This window comes from Brettanomyces nanus, chromosome 1 (genome assembly GCF_011074865.1).
Source record: "Brettanomyces nanus chromosome 1, complete sequence".
In the NCBI taxonomy this organism is placed as follows: domain Eukaryota; kingdom Fungi; phylum Ascomycota; class Pichiomycetes; order Pichiales; family Pichiaceae; genus Brettanomyces; species Brettanomyces nanus.
In genome coordinates this window covers 260,449-276,572 of record NC_052374.1, presented here as the reverse complement: position 1 = coordinate 276,572, position 16,124 = coordinate 260,449, and the positions used below count along the sequence as shown (strand labels likewise).

At 41.9% G+C, this 16,124-nt stretch overlaps 8 protein-coding genes across 8 annotated transcripts; 4 read left to right on the top strand and 4 right to left on the bottom strand.

Annotated features, from left to right (window-relative positions):
• Positions 1-117: 117 nt before the first annotated feature.
• On the bottom strand, positions 118-1,809 carry FOA43_000142 (uncharacterized protein; the record flags this gene model as incomplete). The annotated part of the gene is made up of 1 exon (XM_038920477.1): positions 118-1,809. One exon carries the CDS (start codon positions 1,807-1,809, stop codon positions 118-120), a length of 1,692 nt encoding a protein of 563 aa, XP_038776405.1.
• Positions 1,810-2,847: 1,038 nt separating this feature from the next.
• On the bottom strand, positions 2,848-5,727 carry FOA43_000141 (uncharacterized protein; the record flags this gene model as incomplete). The annotated part of the gene is made up of 1 exon (XM_038920476.1): positions 2,848-5,727. The coding sequence occupies one exon, from the start codon at positions 5,725-5,727 to the stop codon at positions 2,848-2,850; it is 2,880 nt and encodes a 959-aa protein (XP_038776404.1).
• A 350-nt stretch (positions 5,728-6,077) lies between these two features.
• On the top strand, positions 6,078-6,424 carry FOA43_000140 (uncharacterized protein; the record flags this gene model as incomplete). Its single annotated transcript, XM_038920475.1, has 2 exons — positions 6,078-6,084; positions 6,141-6,424. 2 exons carry the CDS (start codon positions 6,078-6,080, stop codon positions 6,422-6,424), a joined length of 291 nt encoding a protein of 96 aa, XP_038776403.1.
• A 1,518-nt stretch (positions 6,425-7,942) lies between these two features.
• FOA43_000139 (uncharacterized protein) lies at positions 7,943-8,561 on the top strand (the record flags this gene model as incomplete). Its single annotated transcript, XM_038920474.1, has 2 exons — positions 7,943-7,951; positions 7,983-8,561. The coding sequence occupies 2 exons, from the start codon at positions 7,943-7,945 to the stop codon at positions 8,559-8,561; spliced, it is 588 nt and encodes a 195-aa protein (XP_038776402.1).
• A 1,312-nt stretch (positions 8,562-9,873) lies between these two features.
• Positions 9,874-11,124, top strand: PGK1 (phosphoglycerate kinase; the record flags this gene model as incomplete). Its single annotated transcript, XM_038920473.1, has 1 exon — positions 9,874-11,124. The coding sequence occupies one exon, from the start codon at positions 9,874-9,876 to the stop codon at positions 11,122-11,124; it is 1,251 nt and encodes a 416-aa protein (XP_038776401.1).
• Positions 11,125-11,289: 165 nt separating this feature from the next.
• On the top strand, positions 11,290-12,168 carry FOA43_000137 (uncharacterized protein; the record flags this gene model as incomplete). The annotated part of the gene is made up of 1 exon (XM_038920472.1): positions 11,290-12,168. One exon carries the CDS (start codon positions 11,290-11,292, stop codon positions 12,166-12,168), a length of 879 nt encoding a protein of 292 aa, XP_038776400.1.
• A 67-nt stretch (positions 12,169-12,235) lies between these two features.
• On the bottom strand, positions 12,236-13,966 carry FOA43_000136 (uncharacterized protein; the record flags this gene model as incomplete). The annotated part of the gene is made up of 1 exon (XM_038920471.1): positions 12,236-13,966. The coding sequence occupies one exon, from the start codon at positions 13,964-13,966 to the stop codon at positions 12,236-12,238; it is 1,731 nt and encodes a 576-aa protein (XP_038776399.1).
• A 721-nt stretch (positions 13,967-14,687) lies between these two features.
• On the bottom strand, positions 14,688-16,085 carry FOA43_000135 (uncharacterized protein; the record flags this gene model as incomplete). Its single annotated transcript, XM_038920470.1, has 1 exon — positions 14,688-16,085. One exon carries the CDS (start codon positions 16,083-16,085, stop codon positions 14,688-14,690), a length of 1,398 nt encoding a protein of 465 aa, XP_038776398.1.
• Between the last annotated feature and the right edge of the window lie 39 nt (positions 16,086-16,124).

Genomic DNA, 16,124 nt, shown 5'->3' with positions numbered 1-16,124 from the left:
GTTCAACTAAATTTATTACCGTAAAGCTATTGTTACGTAAACAGGTAAACCCCATATTTATAAGTAAAACCCCAAGCGCTTTTTTTTATATTCTTAACCTTTAGATTTTTTCTTTCTTCAGGCAATCCAGAACCAAATCCTTTCAAAGATATTTCTTGGCTTCTTGGGAATGTAAGCTGCCTGTTCGGCTTCGATTTCTTTTAATCCGGTAATACAGTCAATTTCTTCAGGAGGAGCAAATAACCTCCAATTTTTCGTCCAAATAGCGTGTCCAAAATATAAGACTAGAATAATAGGAACGGTAATGTACGCAGCAATAAAATCAGCAGCGTTGAAGTCGAAAAACACCGGGAATCCATTAACAAGCGTGATGACGGTGAAGATTACTACGCAAAAATAGGCACCAATCTTTTGTAGCGGTGGTCTATAAGTGATCCTCGATTCCATATGATGATATGCAATGGCCTTCCTATACCGAATGTAAGTTATGCTGATGAAAATCCAAGACAGGAATCCAGACACTGTAGAAATGTTGGACAACCAAGTAAATGCTGTCGAAGAACCATTGGACACAGTGAGGTATGCCAAGCATGCGACAACCGCAACTGCAGCAACCGAGTAATATGGCACTCCAAATCTATTGCATCTAGCAAAAACTCTTGGGATGGCTCCGTTCACAGCCATGGAGTGTAAATTTCTGGAGGCTCCGAACATGAAGGAATTACCGGCTGAAAAGGCAGAAGTGAGAATGGCGGCATTGACAATGTGGTTCAACACCTTAATACCTGCATTCTGAATTCCAATCACAAATGGAGAAGCTGCAGCACCTTGAGCACCTTCGTTAATGGCAGACATCAACCGACTGCTATTATAAGGGACAATGATACCAATAACTAGAGCACCACAAACATAAAAGAAAATCAATCTATAGATGAATCTCTCGGTGGCTTTCGGTAAGTTAATTCTTGGGTCTTCTGCCTCAGCAGCACAGCAGGTAATCAACTCGGGAGAGAGGACGAAAGCAAAACCCGACTTGACCGTGGATTCCAAAACTGCTAGAAACTTACCGGTAGCTCCTTCAACAAGAAATTCCTTAAATGATCCAGGATTCTTCCAGTATCTAAAACCTAACACACCGTGTTGACTGGGTCCGCCTCCAAAGAAAATTACTACTCCCACAATTATCAACCCGGTTAGTGTAATGATCTTAATGGCTGCAATCCAGAACTCAATTTCTCCAAATGTACCGGAACTGCACATGTTGATAGCAACGATCAACACAAGAAATATTGAAATCCAAATAGCAGGATTCCAATCCAACCAGTAAGACACAATAAATGCCGCAGCTGAAATTTCAGCTGGAGTCAAGATAGCCTGGGCATAAGCCAAATTTAATCCTTCCGTAAAAGCTGCAGATTTGTTTCCTGTATAACGCAAGCACATAGCATAAGGAGTGGACCTTCCAGGTAAAGGTATGTAGGTCACCATTTCTGAAAGCAGATTCATAATTGACCAAACAAAGATGCAGAGAATCGTGTATCCCATCAAAAGTGGAGCGGGACCACATTTTGAAAGTACAGATCCAGTGCTAATAAATAAACCAGTACCAATAGCACCTGCAATAGAAATAAACTGGACATGTCTTGCCTTAAGACTTCTTTTCAAGCCACCCTTAGTTTCAATGACATTCAAATAACTCTCATCGTCGGTAGATCTCTCATCGTCATCGGCAGGTTGAAGCTTAATTTCGATTTGCTCATTTTCTTTTGAAGACGAGCCTTGCTCGAGGTCTTTAATCGAATGATTCATGATTGAAGAAGGAAATAAAATCCTTATTGAAAAGGAAATTTGAGATCTGTTTGTATATATATATATATATTATTGTTATTGCTGTTGGACCAAAGGACAAATTACCGATAATATAAGCGACAGACAGGATCAATGACTTGGAAAAGAAATGTCAAGAGCTACCGCACCGGGAATGACCCATTGCGGAACGTCGTCTTTCAGAAGACAGATAAGACAATCTCTTTTTTGATTCCACACCGTTAGAAATTGTTGTAAAAATGAAAATGGGTAAGGAGCAGTGGCATTCTAGCTTACTCCAATCGAGACATTATGTGACAAAAGTTATTCCCTATGAATGTTGCATCATGTCTCTTACTGGGGTATAAAAGATGAGGCATAGTGGTTTTTCCGCTTCTCCAGATTTGAAGGTCATGACATAATTGATCTTTATATTTCTCGTAGCAGAATAAGTAATTATTTTCATGCATAACCGTTTTCTTTCTTTTTCTTACCCAATGATTAGCTTTTTTGATAGATACGAATAAGGAAATACTGCGGCATTTAACCGCGTCTAAAAAAATGTCAGCTGAACAGGTCGGATGCCTCTTCCCGTCAACGGCATTAGATTCCTGGCAGAAGCGGCATTATTCAGAGTTTTCAGATGCCCTCTGTAAAGTAAAAAAAACTAAAGAGATGAACAGTAAGCATGTTTGACAGCCTCGATTTAGTGGGGTAAGAAAGAAATGATTATTAAATGCCTTGTAAGCCTTGCGTCTGGGTCTCAGATCCCACAAGCACGAAAAGGAAGTAAGGAAAACAGCCAAATAAAGAAAGCAACGTTGGAAATATGCCCGTTGTAAGATATTTTGCAACTGTAAGCGAGATCTCTTTCAATATCCTCGTTTAGAATTACCATCTTATATGGCAAGCGCGTACGGATCACCAATTCCTTGTAGGGACAATATATAAGCTAGGTGAATCATTAATGACGCAACTACATGCGGGGTACAGGAAAAAAAGACACAAAAATTAAATTAGTTGAGTACTCGAAGTAGTTGGTTACTCGAAGTATCTTGGTTCGTCAAACACGTGATAGTGGTGACCTCTAACACCTTCACCGTAGAAAATTTTTGGATATCTCATATCCTCGGGCACAACGGATTCCTCTATTCTATTCTGAGAGTATGTCTCATCGTAACTTTCGCCCGACTTAGGAACAATGAACTTACCAGATTGGATCTCGGTATCGGTAATTGTTCCACGGCTAACTCTAGCATAGCCAATACGGTGAAGCCTCTTGTACAAGACGTATTCGCACCAACGGTCGTCGTCGGATGGGTCGATATCGTGCATACCAGACTTGTCGCTGACATACGTGTTGTAATTTCCTTCCAATGGCTTCGTCACTAAGTAACTCATAAGAATCATTGGCTTGTCGCTGGAACCCATAACTTCTGCAAGACCATTACTTTGAAGACGACGATCTTCTACGTCTTCCTCCTGGCCCGAGTGGAATACAACAACATCCACAGGCTCGCCGTAAGCATCTAACGTGGCGTGAATAGCACAAGCCAATTCACCCGCTGGAGATGGCATTAGATAGTGGGTAGAATTCAAGATAGGGAATTTCGAAAACAATGCACATCCCCATGTGTGTTTGTTAGGACCTGGACCGTAGTCGGTATACATATTAAGTTCTTCAGCAATTCTTTCCGTCAAGTCCCTGTTACCCATAATGATTCTCTCTGTGTCCGTTTCCAACATTCCAAACACATCGACTTCCAAATCTCTCATAGCATCTATCATTCTAGTTTGGGAGGCCCACATATCATTATCTAAACCAAAATGGATCGTCCAGATACCTGTTGTAAGGACACGGGAATCCGGATGATATGGAACAGGCTTCTCCTTAGGAATTCTTTGCGTGGCAATTATACAGGAAAGTACGGCGATGGCAATACAGAAATTGATTGTCTTTTTGAGGGCTGGGTTCGTACGGTTTGTATTAACAACGGGAGAAGTGTAATTAAGCACCAGACCAACGATGAGCACCACTGAGAGGCCAAGCACTATATCGGTTCTTTCCCTCAAATATGATCCACCTGGGACAAAAGCATATGCGACAATCCAAACATGCATCAACGTTATAATACAAGTAACCACAAATGATAGTAAAAAGATGCTACCAGTTCTACGGTGGAACTTGGACATCTGGTGGAGACACACAGGAATAATGCCAGAAAGCCAGACAATGTACATTAGGCCACCCATATAACCGACCCAATGACGGAATTTATAGAGCAAGAAGGCACCAACAACACCCTGTGCTGTTAGGAGTTTGATGAACTTGCGGCTTCCATGACGCATACCTAAGTAAATACCAATGCACATGGCCGTTAGAGATACAGCACCGTAAGGGACGGGAGTTGGGCCCCTCACTGGATATCCATCCCACGTCCACAAGATGATGGTAGAAGTGTCGGTGAGCATGGCAGAAATGGAAAAGATAAGGGCACCAAATCCAAATGCGGTGAGAAGGAAGGAAGGACTCGAGGTAGAAGCATCTGCTGATTCTTTAGCAGCATCTGATTCTTCTCGTTTTAGTGTCCGCGATGGAAGTCTAGTAAATAAAGCAGAAATCAAACCAACGGTCAAACCAGTCTTATTCCAGCCTCCAGTTTTACTGTTCATGATCGGCCAGATAGGGTTTTCAGTCCAAAAGGCGAATTTGGCCAAAGAAGATAGAGCCACGCCAAGAGTGAACGAAGTTGCGTATGACCTGATGGCGCCAACATTGTTGAGACTTCCGTAAGCAGAAATTTCCGTGGCCAATGCAATACAACCGAAAGCAACACCGGCAGCGATAATGAGTAAACGAGTGGCCGGTTCTGTGACCAAGTATGCTCCGATACCGAATAGGCAGCATAGGAATCTTGCCACTTGAGGCTTGGCAGTGAACAAACGTTGAACCCCAGGAATACAAAGAAGAAGAGGAGCAAAGGTTGCTGCGGCAGAAGCCTCATAACCAGATATACCCATGTTCCAAAGAGGGAAATACCAAATGCACAAGTAAAGCGAGGTATAAACACTCCAGAATATAAAGGAATTGACAATATCAACAAGACTGCGCAAGTAAGAAGCGTTGGAAGACTTAGGAACGAGATGATTGTGTTCATTACCAATCTCGTGCTTTTCGTTCTGCTTTTCCTGGATAGCCTTTGCCTCAAAATTAACGTTGAAGTAGTCGTCATTGTCTCTGGAAGCTCTCACCTCGATGTACAAATCCTCAAAGTCCTTAATAGACCAAGCATCAAAGGTAATATCCAAAATTATTAGAGACCATTCGAAGTAGGCGTAGTGAGAGTAAGCACCCGGAACCTTGTGAACCTTGTGTTGGATGAACAAGTAAATTAAAGGTATCAAAGAGGCAAAGAAAAGAATGGCAGTGTATTTTCTGCGTCTACGTTGGATAGAACCGGGGGGTGAAAGCAAAGTGATGGAAGCATCCCAGGGAATTGTCAACACAATGTAAGCAATCATACAGAAATCGTGAAAATCGTGGTCGTCGGTGGAAGTGATATAAACCCATCCACCACAGGACACAGTCCTCACAATTCCTGAGATCAAGGCAAACTTGGGTAGTACTGAGTTTGATCTGTAAAGACATAGGTAATCGGCGAACAAGAGTAAAAACCTTGGACCGGACGTTAGAGCGATCAAAATCTGGAAGACAGATCGTTCGGGATATCTATCACCGATAGTGGCGGAGACACTAGGAAACCATTCATCAGGATAACCATAGTGTTCGTTCCGAACAATCTTGTAGTAGTGAAGGCAGCATCCAATGATTAAAGCGACAAGGAAAGCACTTATTGAGCACACAGTATGTGTAATGGCTATAGCTTGGGCATTTAGCTTAAGTAATGGTGTGACAGCCATAGTGACAAATGAAACTATATCTGTCTTTCTATCAACAACAGCACTCTGCAATTAAAGATTGAGTAACACACACAATTCGTGAAAAGAAAAAGGATAATAAATAGGAGAACAAATATGTAGTAGTAGTTTGTTTTCACAGTTCTCGGCAGAAGTCGGTGAACTTGTTCAATTAGTGGAAGTGGAAAAAAAAAGTTTCGCCGAGATCACTGGGGGAAGCCCTGCTTTTCCATCTCTACACCATATTCTCGTCGAATTGCGACAAGGTTAAAAAAATTGTTAACGGGCCCACTCTTGACGTTCTAAGCGCAGATGTCGGGTGTATAGTCAGGCTTTAAGTTCTATAAAGCAAGATGACTGGTAGGTAATGTTAATGAATGCAACGCTCATTGCTATAAATACTGACTATTTTTTAGAAGGAAGACCTAAATTCGAGCACGCTCCTGAAGTTTCGTTTGATGAAATTGATTACAGAAACCATGCAGACTTGAAAGCTGCCCAGGAATCAATGCTAAAAGAGCAGTTTGTGAAAGTGGAGATGGTGAAATTTGTTAGAAAGGCGTTAGAGAATTGCTTCAAGGTAAATGGTCCTAATGGTTACGAGGAGTGCAGGAACTTGGCTGATAAATACTTGGACATGCTTCCTGAGTGCAGGGCACAGGGGTATTTAGGCTACCAGAGAAATGACCCCAAGAAATAATACATTCTTAACTTATTTATTATCTATTTATTTATCTGATATTATCTGTAGTTTAAGTGTGCTCTTATATACAGCAGCGCTTTAGTGCAGAACAACCAACAGTCTTCTTGGCTGGTTCGTAATCAAAAATGAAGTAGCCCACACCAGCACCAATCATACACGATATAAAAATGTAGCCGTTGAAATACATGAAGAGAAGCATCACCACGTGATGCACACTCCATTCTATTGTATCTAGGATACAGTTTACTATGTGCTCCATCATAGTTGGATAAACGTAAATGTTATCACCTTCCACTATGGCTCGATCTTTGTTAAGGCACCAGTACCACCGATGTGAAAACGTTTCTGCCACTACAGTCCACCAGTCTCGAAACATGCCGTTTTCGATGAGATCGGAATCGGAAAAGGCCGCCTTTCTGATCGTCAATTGAGTACCAGAGGCAAGTCTGCCCTCTACTTCAGCCCCTGCGTGTCTGCCACATTCCAATTTGTATTCTGCAAAGAATCTTCTTAACCAAAGCAATGCAATAAGAAGAGCAAACACCCCAACGCATGATCCGCCAAATAGAGCATCGGTACTAGTTCGCCAGCTTCTGGAGATGAGGCAAACATCCTTATGGTACCAGTTCCAGAGCATGCTCATTGTGCACGTTCCTGACACTGTTGAAGATGAACTATTGCTTGTATTCGAACCTGACATACTACTCATACCAGTAACCATAGTCGACATGGTCATACTGGTAGCAGTAGACATAATCATCTCTGACATGCTTGACATACCTGACATACCTGACATACCTGACATATCTGACATACCTGACATACCTGACATTTTGTAGTTCTCAATATAAAGTAAATGCAAACAGGGGAAATCCCTTTCTTATGTAATTTTACTCTCTGGATGATTCTACAAGCTGAGTTCTGCGTATCTGACCATTTTGCATTCTATGTTGCATCTCCTGATGTTTAAGTTGCCATACCTTCCTCTCCCAGGAAATGTTCTCACCCTCAGTGGTCGTAGCCGAAGAGAACGTTGCTCAATGCTCCTAAAGAGGAGGAAATCTGCTCGCCCAGCCGCGCATCTCGACATAAGCTTCCTTTTTCGGAAATGTTCTGTATCATGTTCAGAAAAGAACAGATTAATCTCTGCATTGAGCAAATAAATCAGGGATCCCAATTAACCTATAGCAGTGCCTCAATCAGGGTTCAAACAGTCTCTCGTTGTCAGCAAATCACATCATTCTCCTGCTTGAACGAGTAAAAAGGAAGGAAAAGTGTAACTGGTTGATAGCCAGAGTCATAAGTGGGTTAACGGAATCTCTTGTCAACTAAGCCAGCCCGTTTGCATATGTATATATATATGAACTTAAGTAACTTGCAAATCTACGTAAGTAATTTTCTTTATTTAAGCTAGCTGGTAAAGATGTCTCTTCCCTTCGAAGTCATGGAGAAAATGGACATGAGCAGTAGCTCCAGTAGCACTGCTTCTGCCCACGCGTGTAAGATTTCTATGCTATGGAATTGGTACACCATTGATGCTTGCTTTCTCTCTAAGACATGGCACGTTAACTCCAGGGGAATGTTTGCCGGTACTTGTATTGGTGTCTTTTTCTGGGTTTTGGCATACTTATGGTTCCATAGAATGATTGTTGAGTACGATCGAGCCATAGTTGAGTATAAATTGGCTCAATATGCTCAAACCCATTCTGACGCTTGTTGCTGCTGTGAAAATGGTGCTGGAGAGTCTACAGATATTACTGAAAAGGCTGCTTCTTCTTCTGATTCTAGCGATGCAATATACAGTGTTACCGACTCCAAAGTGTCACAATTTTTTAGGCCTATCGCACGAGTGCTCAAGCACAGATGGTTGGTTAATCATTCACATTCAGATAAAGACGGAAGTATTTTGGTCTATCCTTCTCCGTTGGAGCATTTGTTCAAATCGGTCCTTTACATGATGGAATGGGCTTGCTCTTTCTTGATTATGTTGATGTGGATGTACTACAATGGTTACGTGGTTATCACTTGTATATTAGGGTACTTTTTTGGCCAATTACTCTTCAGTTATGCTCCATTAACTGTTATTGGTAACAAGAAATACTTACCCCCTAAAGAAGAGAAAACTCACTGCTGAATGATATAATATAATAATGAACTGAATCCTGAAATCCTAATTTCTCTTTTGGTACGCACCCTTTAAGAAAAACATCCTTACATCTGTACGGCATACTCTATACCAGAATGGACGTCTCCTAACCCTTCGGCAAAAGATCTCCTTTGTGGTATAACCGTCAAAGCAAGATCTTTCTAGATGGCATAGCACGCACAGCTTCGCGCAAACTCCGAGATTCACTATTTCGTGACGTATGCGTTAACTTACTTTTTTTTTTTCAAGTCTGCCCGCCACCGCAGTTTTTCTCCGGAAGATATCCCGCCGTGATTATGGACACTCAACCAAGAGCGGAAATGGATGGACAGGTTTAAAGGGTTCGGTGATCATTTGAGAAGAGTTACAGGGTGAAGCGAGGGAGAGTTCAGTTAAAACCGCATTTTAATGTGGCTTGATGGTTGATGAAAATGAGATCAGATAGGAACTACGCTGCGTCTAATTTAAAGAGACTGTGAGGGTTGCAATCTGTGGTTCTCCTGTAGTTCAAGCAACTACGATTTAAGTATGTATATACAGAAATTTTAAGGAAGATTAAGATTTAACTTCCATATTGTGAAGATTCGGAGTTGAAAGTAAAGCATGCTTTTCCCCCATGTGGTAAGGAATGAAAAATTAAAATAATAAAGCTGAAAATCGGCTTGATGCCAATGAGGTAAATTGAATCACGTCTATGGAGGCTGCTGAATTTGATCAGGTGAGCGGTGAAAAGCATCCAATACGGACAATTTGCGAAAAGACTCCGGAAGGAAGGGATTTATATGGTAAACTATTTTTTTGGTGAATTGGGTGCCATTCAATTGAGAGGGGGCCAGGTAGTGGGACTAGTATTATTTCATTGGGGTTTTAAATGTCATTCGTAAACTCGAAGATGATTTAATTAATGGTTATAAGTAGTGATGAAGGCGTATATGCTCAGAGACATTGCTGACGACGTCCTCTACCATCGGACTACACCACATGCGTCGGGTATGCACACCGCGCGAACGGCTTTACCGTATGCTCACCATTTTCCCAATCCTGCCGGGTCTTTTCTTTTTGGTCGGTAGTCGCGCTCTTCCCGTGCTGGGCTGTCTGCTCCGAAATTTCTCCTCCAAGTGTTGAGGAGTATTTAATAAATGAGATCAGCTACTCCGAGCAGAAGAAGTGTTGGTTGTAGCCTTTCTTCTTTCTTGTCCTTTTCGTCTCTTTCTTTTTTCTTTCTCTTCTTTCTTCAGTGAGTTTTGAATTTTCTCAATTGATATTCAACAGCAAAAACAGTTTATTACTTTCATACATAATGTCGTTATCTAACAAGCTTTCCGTCACCGACTTGGACGTCGCTGGTAAGAGAGTGTTCATCAGAGTCGACTTCAACGTCCCATTGGATGGTCAGACTATCACCAACAATCAGAGAATTGTTGCTGCTTTGCCAACTATCAAGTATGTTCTTGACAAGAAGCCAAAGGTTGTTGTTTTGGCCTCCCATTTGGGTAGACCAAATGGAGAGAGAAACTCGAAGTTCTCTTTGAAACCAGTTTCTGTTGAGTTGCAGAAGCTTTTAGGTCAGCCAGTCATCTTTTTGGATGACTGTGTTGGTCCAGAAGTTGAGAAGGCTGTCAAGAATGCTCCTGAAGGCGCCGTTGTCTTGTTGGAGAACTTGAGATACCACTCTGAGGAAGAGGGTTCAAAGAAAACTTCAGCTGGTAAGGTTAAGGCCACACCAGAGGCTGTCGAGAAGTTTAGAGAGCAATTGACTTCATTGGCTGACGTTTACGTTAATGATGCTTTCGGTACTGCCCACAGAGCTCATTCTTCTATGGTTGGCTTCAAGTTACCACAGAGAGCTGCCGGTTTCTTGATGCAGAAGGAGTTGACTTTCTTCGCCAAGGCTTTGGAGAATCCAGTCAGACCATTTTTGGCCATCTTGGGTGGTGCTAAGGTCAGTGACAAGATCCAGTTGATTGACAATTTGTTGGACAAGGTTGATAGATTGATCATTGGTGGTGGTATGGCTTACACTTTCGTCAAGGTTATTAATGATGCCAAGATTGGAAAGTCTTTGTACGATGCCAACGGAGCCAAGTTGGTTCCAAAGTTGGTCGAGAAGGCTAAGAAGAACGGTGTCAAGATCTACTTGCCTGTCGATTTCGTCACTGCCGACTCTTTCTCCGCTGATGCCAAGACTGGTTACGCTACTCTTGCTGAGGGTGTTCCAGAAGGCTGGCAGGGATTGGATATCGGTGAGAAGACCATTAAGGAATTCTCTGCCGCTATCGCTGAGGCCAAGACCATTGTTTGGAATGGTCCTCCAGGTGTCTTTGAGTTTGAGAAGTTTGCCACTGGTACCAAGGCTCTTTTGAGTGCTTGTGTCAAGTCTTGCGAGGCCGGTAACACTGTTATCGTTGGTGGTGGAGATACTGCTACAGTTACTAAAAAGTTCGGTGGTGCCAACAAGTTGTCCCACGTCTCTACTGGTGGTGGTGCTTCTTTGGAGTTGTTGGAGGGTAAGCAATTGCCAGGTGTTGTCTTCCTTTCCGACAAGAACTAACTTTAGTTCTAGTTTTAGTGTTAGTGTTTAGTTTTACGATCTATTGAATTTTGGTTGAAATAATTGTAGTATTGTACAAGGACTGTAAGTTGGGTAGAACCCCCTTCGAGGAAAAACAATAATGAATCTTTCAAAATCTTGAATGATTGTTCCTTCTATTTAATCATGAAATCGCCAATTGCCCTTCATAACTATCTGATTCTGTCTCACAGACTCAACCAGATTTCTAGGTATGTCTCCGATTGGGATGAAACCATCACTGCTCAGGATACTATTCCTCTACTCTTCAGATGGGTGCCCGATGACTCTCCTTACAAGTTGAGTTACTTCTACAAAATCTACATGGATTCCTATCAAGATTATATTACGAGGCAACTCCCATCGAAGCCGTATCGGGCTCGTGACTCCATTGCGAATGAGATAGCTTATCAGAAGGATATGAAAGCAGTGGAGCTCAGTTCCTTTGAGGCCTGTATTAGATTAGACATTTTTAGAGGATTAACCAAACAACAGTTGGAATCTCTATACACTGATGTTTGTGTGAAGCCGGGTTTTCCTGAGTTCTATAGTAAACTTATCTGTAGGAAAGAGTTACAATTTGGGATCCTCAGTGTCAACTGGAGTTCGTTGTTTATCAAAAAATACTTCAAGGAGACATTCGGTAGTGAAGTTCTGGTATCAGCCAACGAGTTATCATTTGACTCTAATATTTGCACAGGAAAATCAGCAGTTGATTCTGTCAACAGTATACGAACTGGATATGATAAACTAGTTCAAATTAAACTGAAGAATGATCACCTGGGAAGGGGTAAGTTTGTCTACATTGGTGATTCCTCAACCGATGTCTTGGCATTGATATACAGCGATTTGGGAATCATCATGAAAGGCGGGTCTGCTGCTAAGCAGTTGAGACAGATGGGATTCAGAGTAGCAGATATCAACTCGGATGTCTTGGACAACGACGCAGATAGCATCAAATTTGTACAGATAGACGACTGGTTCGACATCCTCTACATGATGGAACCAAAGTTCCTAAATCAGTAGCAGAAATACATGAATTTAATAGATTATAGATTACGACAGGCCGGCTGCTCCTTACCTTTGCCCCTCTCTACTCCGCCACATCAGTGGTGCTTTCTAAGTATTCGAGTTGAGACATAACCTCGTCACAGAGTTCCTTCTGGCTAATGTTTTTCTTCCGGAAATATTCGAACTGAACGTCGGGGTCGCAGGCGAAAATCTTCATGTTTTGGTACTGTGCAAGCTCAAAATCGTAGCCAAGCTTACGAGCAAAGTCGTCTCCAAAGAACCTATTTCTTTTCTTGGTCTCAGCATCAAAAACAAATTCCTCTACTTTCAGCTTAATTGGATCCAATTTAGGGAAGTTCACGTGCATGAACATCATCTTAGGCTCCTCTTTAACTGGTTCCACAGAGTCTTTGTATTTGATACCAAGTTGATAGTCCGCCATAGGGTCGGCCTGTCTCATGGCCACGCCTCTAAACTTACCGTTCTTGTACATTCCGATGGGTGAGACAAGTTGTCTCACTTGATAGTAAGGACGATTCAAGACGTGAGCTCCAGCAATAAAAGTTTCTTTATCACCTTCACCAGCTGCACCCTGCGAAAATAATGGGTAGAAGTAGTTGGGTCCGTACAAATTGTAGTAAAGGGCCATCAAAATATCTTTTGTATGCTCTTTCTTGGAGATAAGAAGCTGTCCAGATTCACTTGAAGGATCCGGAATGGCGCCTTTCAATTGATGGAGTAACACCTTACCTTCAGGACAGTTGGGCTTTTCATATTTACCATATCTAGCATAACCTTTCGAGGTACGGGATTTCTCGTTCAATTTGATGCCAGCAATACTGTAGAAGTCGGGAGAAGTTGTTCTTTTCCAGAAATCAGGCCAAACCACCAAGCCCGTTGAGTTGAAAGGCTCGGCCTTGAAAATAATTTCAGGATTTGTGGTAGGAATGTTGTCTGCATCCAACATAAGAACATTCTCAAAAGATGAGACAAGTAGTGCCAACGACTTGTATTGATATCCTTTGAATAAGAAGTCCGACCGAACGTCATTGTCGAGTACCTTTGGAAGGAAGATGCAGTGTGCTCCATAGGTTGGAAAGAGTCTTTGGCAGAGGTCCGTCTCGTACTCATCAATTTCAGGGATGATAACCTCAATGGGTAAAGTGCAACCTAGTCTACGGAGGTGTTGAATGGACAATAGTGCGTACCAATTGAAAGCACCTCCTCCAACATAGACGATACCATTACCCTTATATAATCCTTCTGGATAGCTATCAGGAAGGCTCTTCACCATGAGTTCGTGCGATTTTGTCAATTCTTTCCGCTGGTCCTTACTAAGATCAATGAAAGAGGCAAGATACTCCTTGGTGAGCACAGGAGAATTGTCAATGCTCTCTACACCAACGGTCTCTGCTCCAGCCGAACTTTTACGCTGAACAATCTTGCATTTTGGCTCTCCTTTACGGAAGATCTTGAAGATTTTCTGGTAGTAATCTTTGGCCATCTTTAGCCTCTCCCCTGTGGGGTCGTTGTATTCGTTTTTGTTAATTTCAACCAGTTTATCAGCCTTTATCCGTTCTTCAGTAAGCTGCTTTATTTCGTCCTCGTCGTTACCGGGCAACATCTGGTCAGCAGCATTGTTGTTAGATTTATCTGTAGCATCGTCATTCACACCGATAATTTCCGGTGGTAAACCAAAGGTTTTACTTGAAAAAGCAGCACCTAATATAAGTAGTATAGCAATAAGAACTAACACGTTGGCTACCACCTTGGTGCGTCGAGTGCCAAAGCGTAACTTACGCATATTGAACATGGGTGAGTGGATTGAAGAAGTAGCAAAGTATAGTCAGCACGACCTCACTTAAGCTCCTAAATATATTTATATGAAAGAAGGCAGGACACGTAGAATAAACTGAGATATTTATGGAATAATTTATTCTCTTAAAAAAGAATGGCTAGATAAGCTTGCACAGAACACAAGAAAAAATGTTTACCAAATTCAGTTCGTCTCTCTAAGAAACAGTGCATATTCGAATAGAGAGAGAGCATTGTCGGTTAGTCCTTGCCTCAAGCCGCCTACCCGGTAGGCGGGACAATAACGAGGAGCAAAAAAAGTTCCCCCCCCCCGTGCCACCTGAAATTCAAACCAGTATTAGTGCTGCTCCCCCCAAACTTGAAATAACTTCTTGCTCAATGCGGGTCCTATTTTACGAATGCCGACTTCATTCTTGAAAATTTCATGTATCATCATCTGGCGTGTTTTCAGCTTTGCTTCTTGTTCCATTTCTTCGCTTTGCTTGTAATTGAGATAGTTATCGATTAGTCGCTTTGGTGTATGGAAGTACTTTTGGATTTCAATAGCCTTATCTAGCGAAACTCCTCGAACAGTCATTAGCATCCTGATGAACATCTCTCCTACAGATGTCATGGTACTTTTGCTCATAATACTTTGGAAAGTGTCAAAGTTATAAACTGCTTGAAATCCCTGCTCGGACTCTTTTTCAAAATGGTTCCTAAATTTATCCAAAATATCTTTATAATCCCTCTGTGATTTCAAGTTCCGTGGCTCCAGTACCACCAAAGATTGATTTTCGTAAAAAAGCATGGATCCGTTTATCCAGAGCAAGTAATAGACGAACTGTATCATCGCTATCCTTGGTTCTCTTCAAATGGAAATTGGAGTATGTAATAGCCATTGACATTGAAGTCTGTAGTGCTTCACTGAATCGAGAAATGTCGCTAGCCATCTGCTCCTCTACTAAATAGATGATTCTCTTCAATCCTGTTCTTTCTAGTCGGGATTTCTGCTCTCGAAAACGTCCATCCTTAATAGATCCGACAAAATCGTCCAACCTTTTCCTCTCGAAGATGAAATCAAGCGTAGCCCATTGCTTGGTTTCCTTATTAATGGCCACCCACACTCCGTCACCAACAGATAATGCCTTTACTTCACACTTGACTCCTTGAGATCGAATATGGTTTGAAAAGAAATCTCGGTCACTCTGCGATCGAACCTCTCTATTATCAGATACAAATGTGATTTCGTAACTTCCCGCACTCCAAATTCGATAATCCACATCATCGAACTGCATTCTGGGAAGAACGTCATTGTTTGATCGGCTTCCTTGAAGCAAAGGTGAAGAAGGAAGTTGGTCACTCTCCTTTCGTACCACCGTACTTTGTATAGTTGTTGTCTCTCTAGTTCTATTAATGCTAGGAGAACTGTCCAGTTCACCTTCAACTCCTTGCTGTTGACTCTTCGTCTCGTTATCCACTTTCTCCAAGATTTTTGCAACTTCTTCTCCTTCTTCTGTCAAGTAGTAATATACAGGTCTTCCCTGTGATAGTACATACTCATTTTTAAGTAGAGTATTAATACTGCTCCACGCAGAGTAGAATTGTCCCGTGGAAGGATTTGATGTGAAACTGGCACTACAGAATCGAGTGACCTGTCGAATAATCTCGTTCTTGGTGAGCCCTTGACGATCCCCATCACACATATAAAGCACAAGTAAAATTCCATAACCACCTGTATTTTTGGCAGGGATATATTTTCTCTTCTTCCTCTTCTTGACTGCCACTTCTTTATCATGTTTTCGTTTCTTAGAACTGTGGGCATCATCATTATCCTTCTCCGTATGCCCCTCTGGTTCTTCTGGTTGCTTTAGACCATCTGGATCTTCCGGGAAGTTGTATCCATTTTCAGAGCAATACTCCTCCAATTTCTGTGTCATCATCTTCACTAACTTTTCTCCTATAAACTTCAAGCTCTGCAGCTGCTTAGGATGCTTCAACGGATAAGGGCACTGCCTGACGCTCTTTAATGCCCTATAAAAGGTCGTGGCATTACGCAGTCCTCTCTGAACTTTGGCCTTGTATTCCTCTTCAAGCCACTTTGTAAACAAGTACTTAATATCTTGTTCTAAATCCATTGTTAAAGTGTCATTTACCGTTCTGATCTTGTTTCCTTA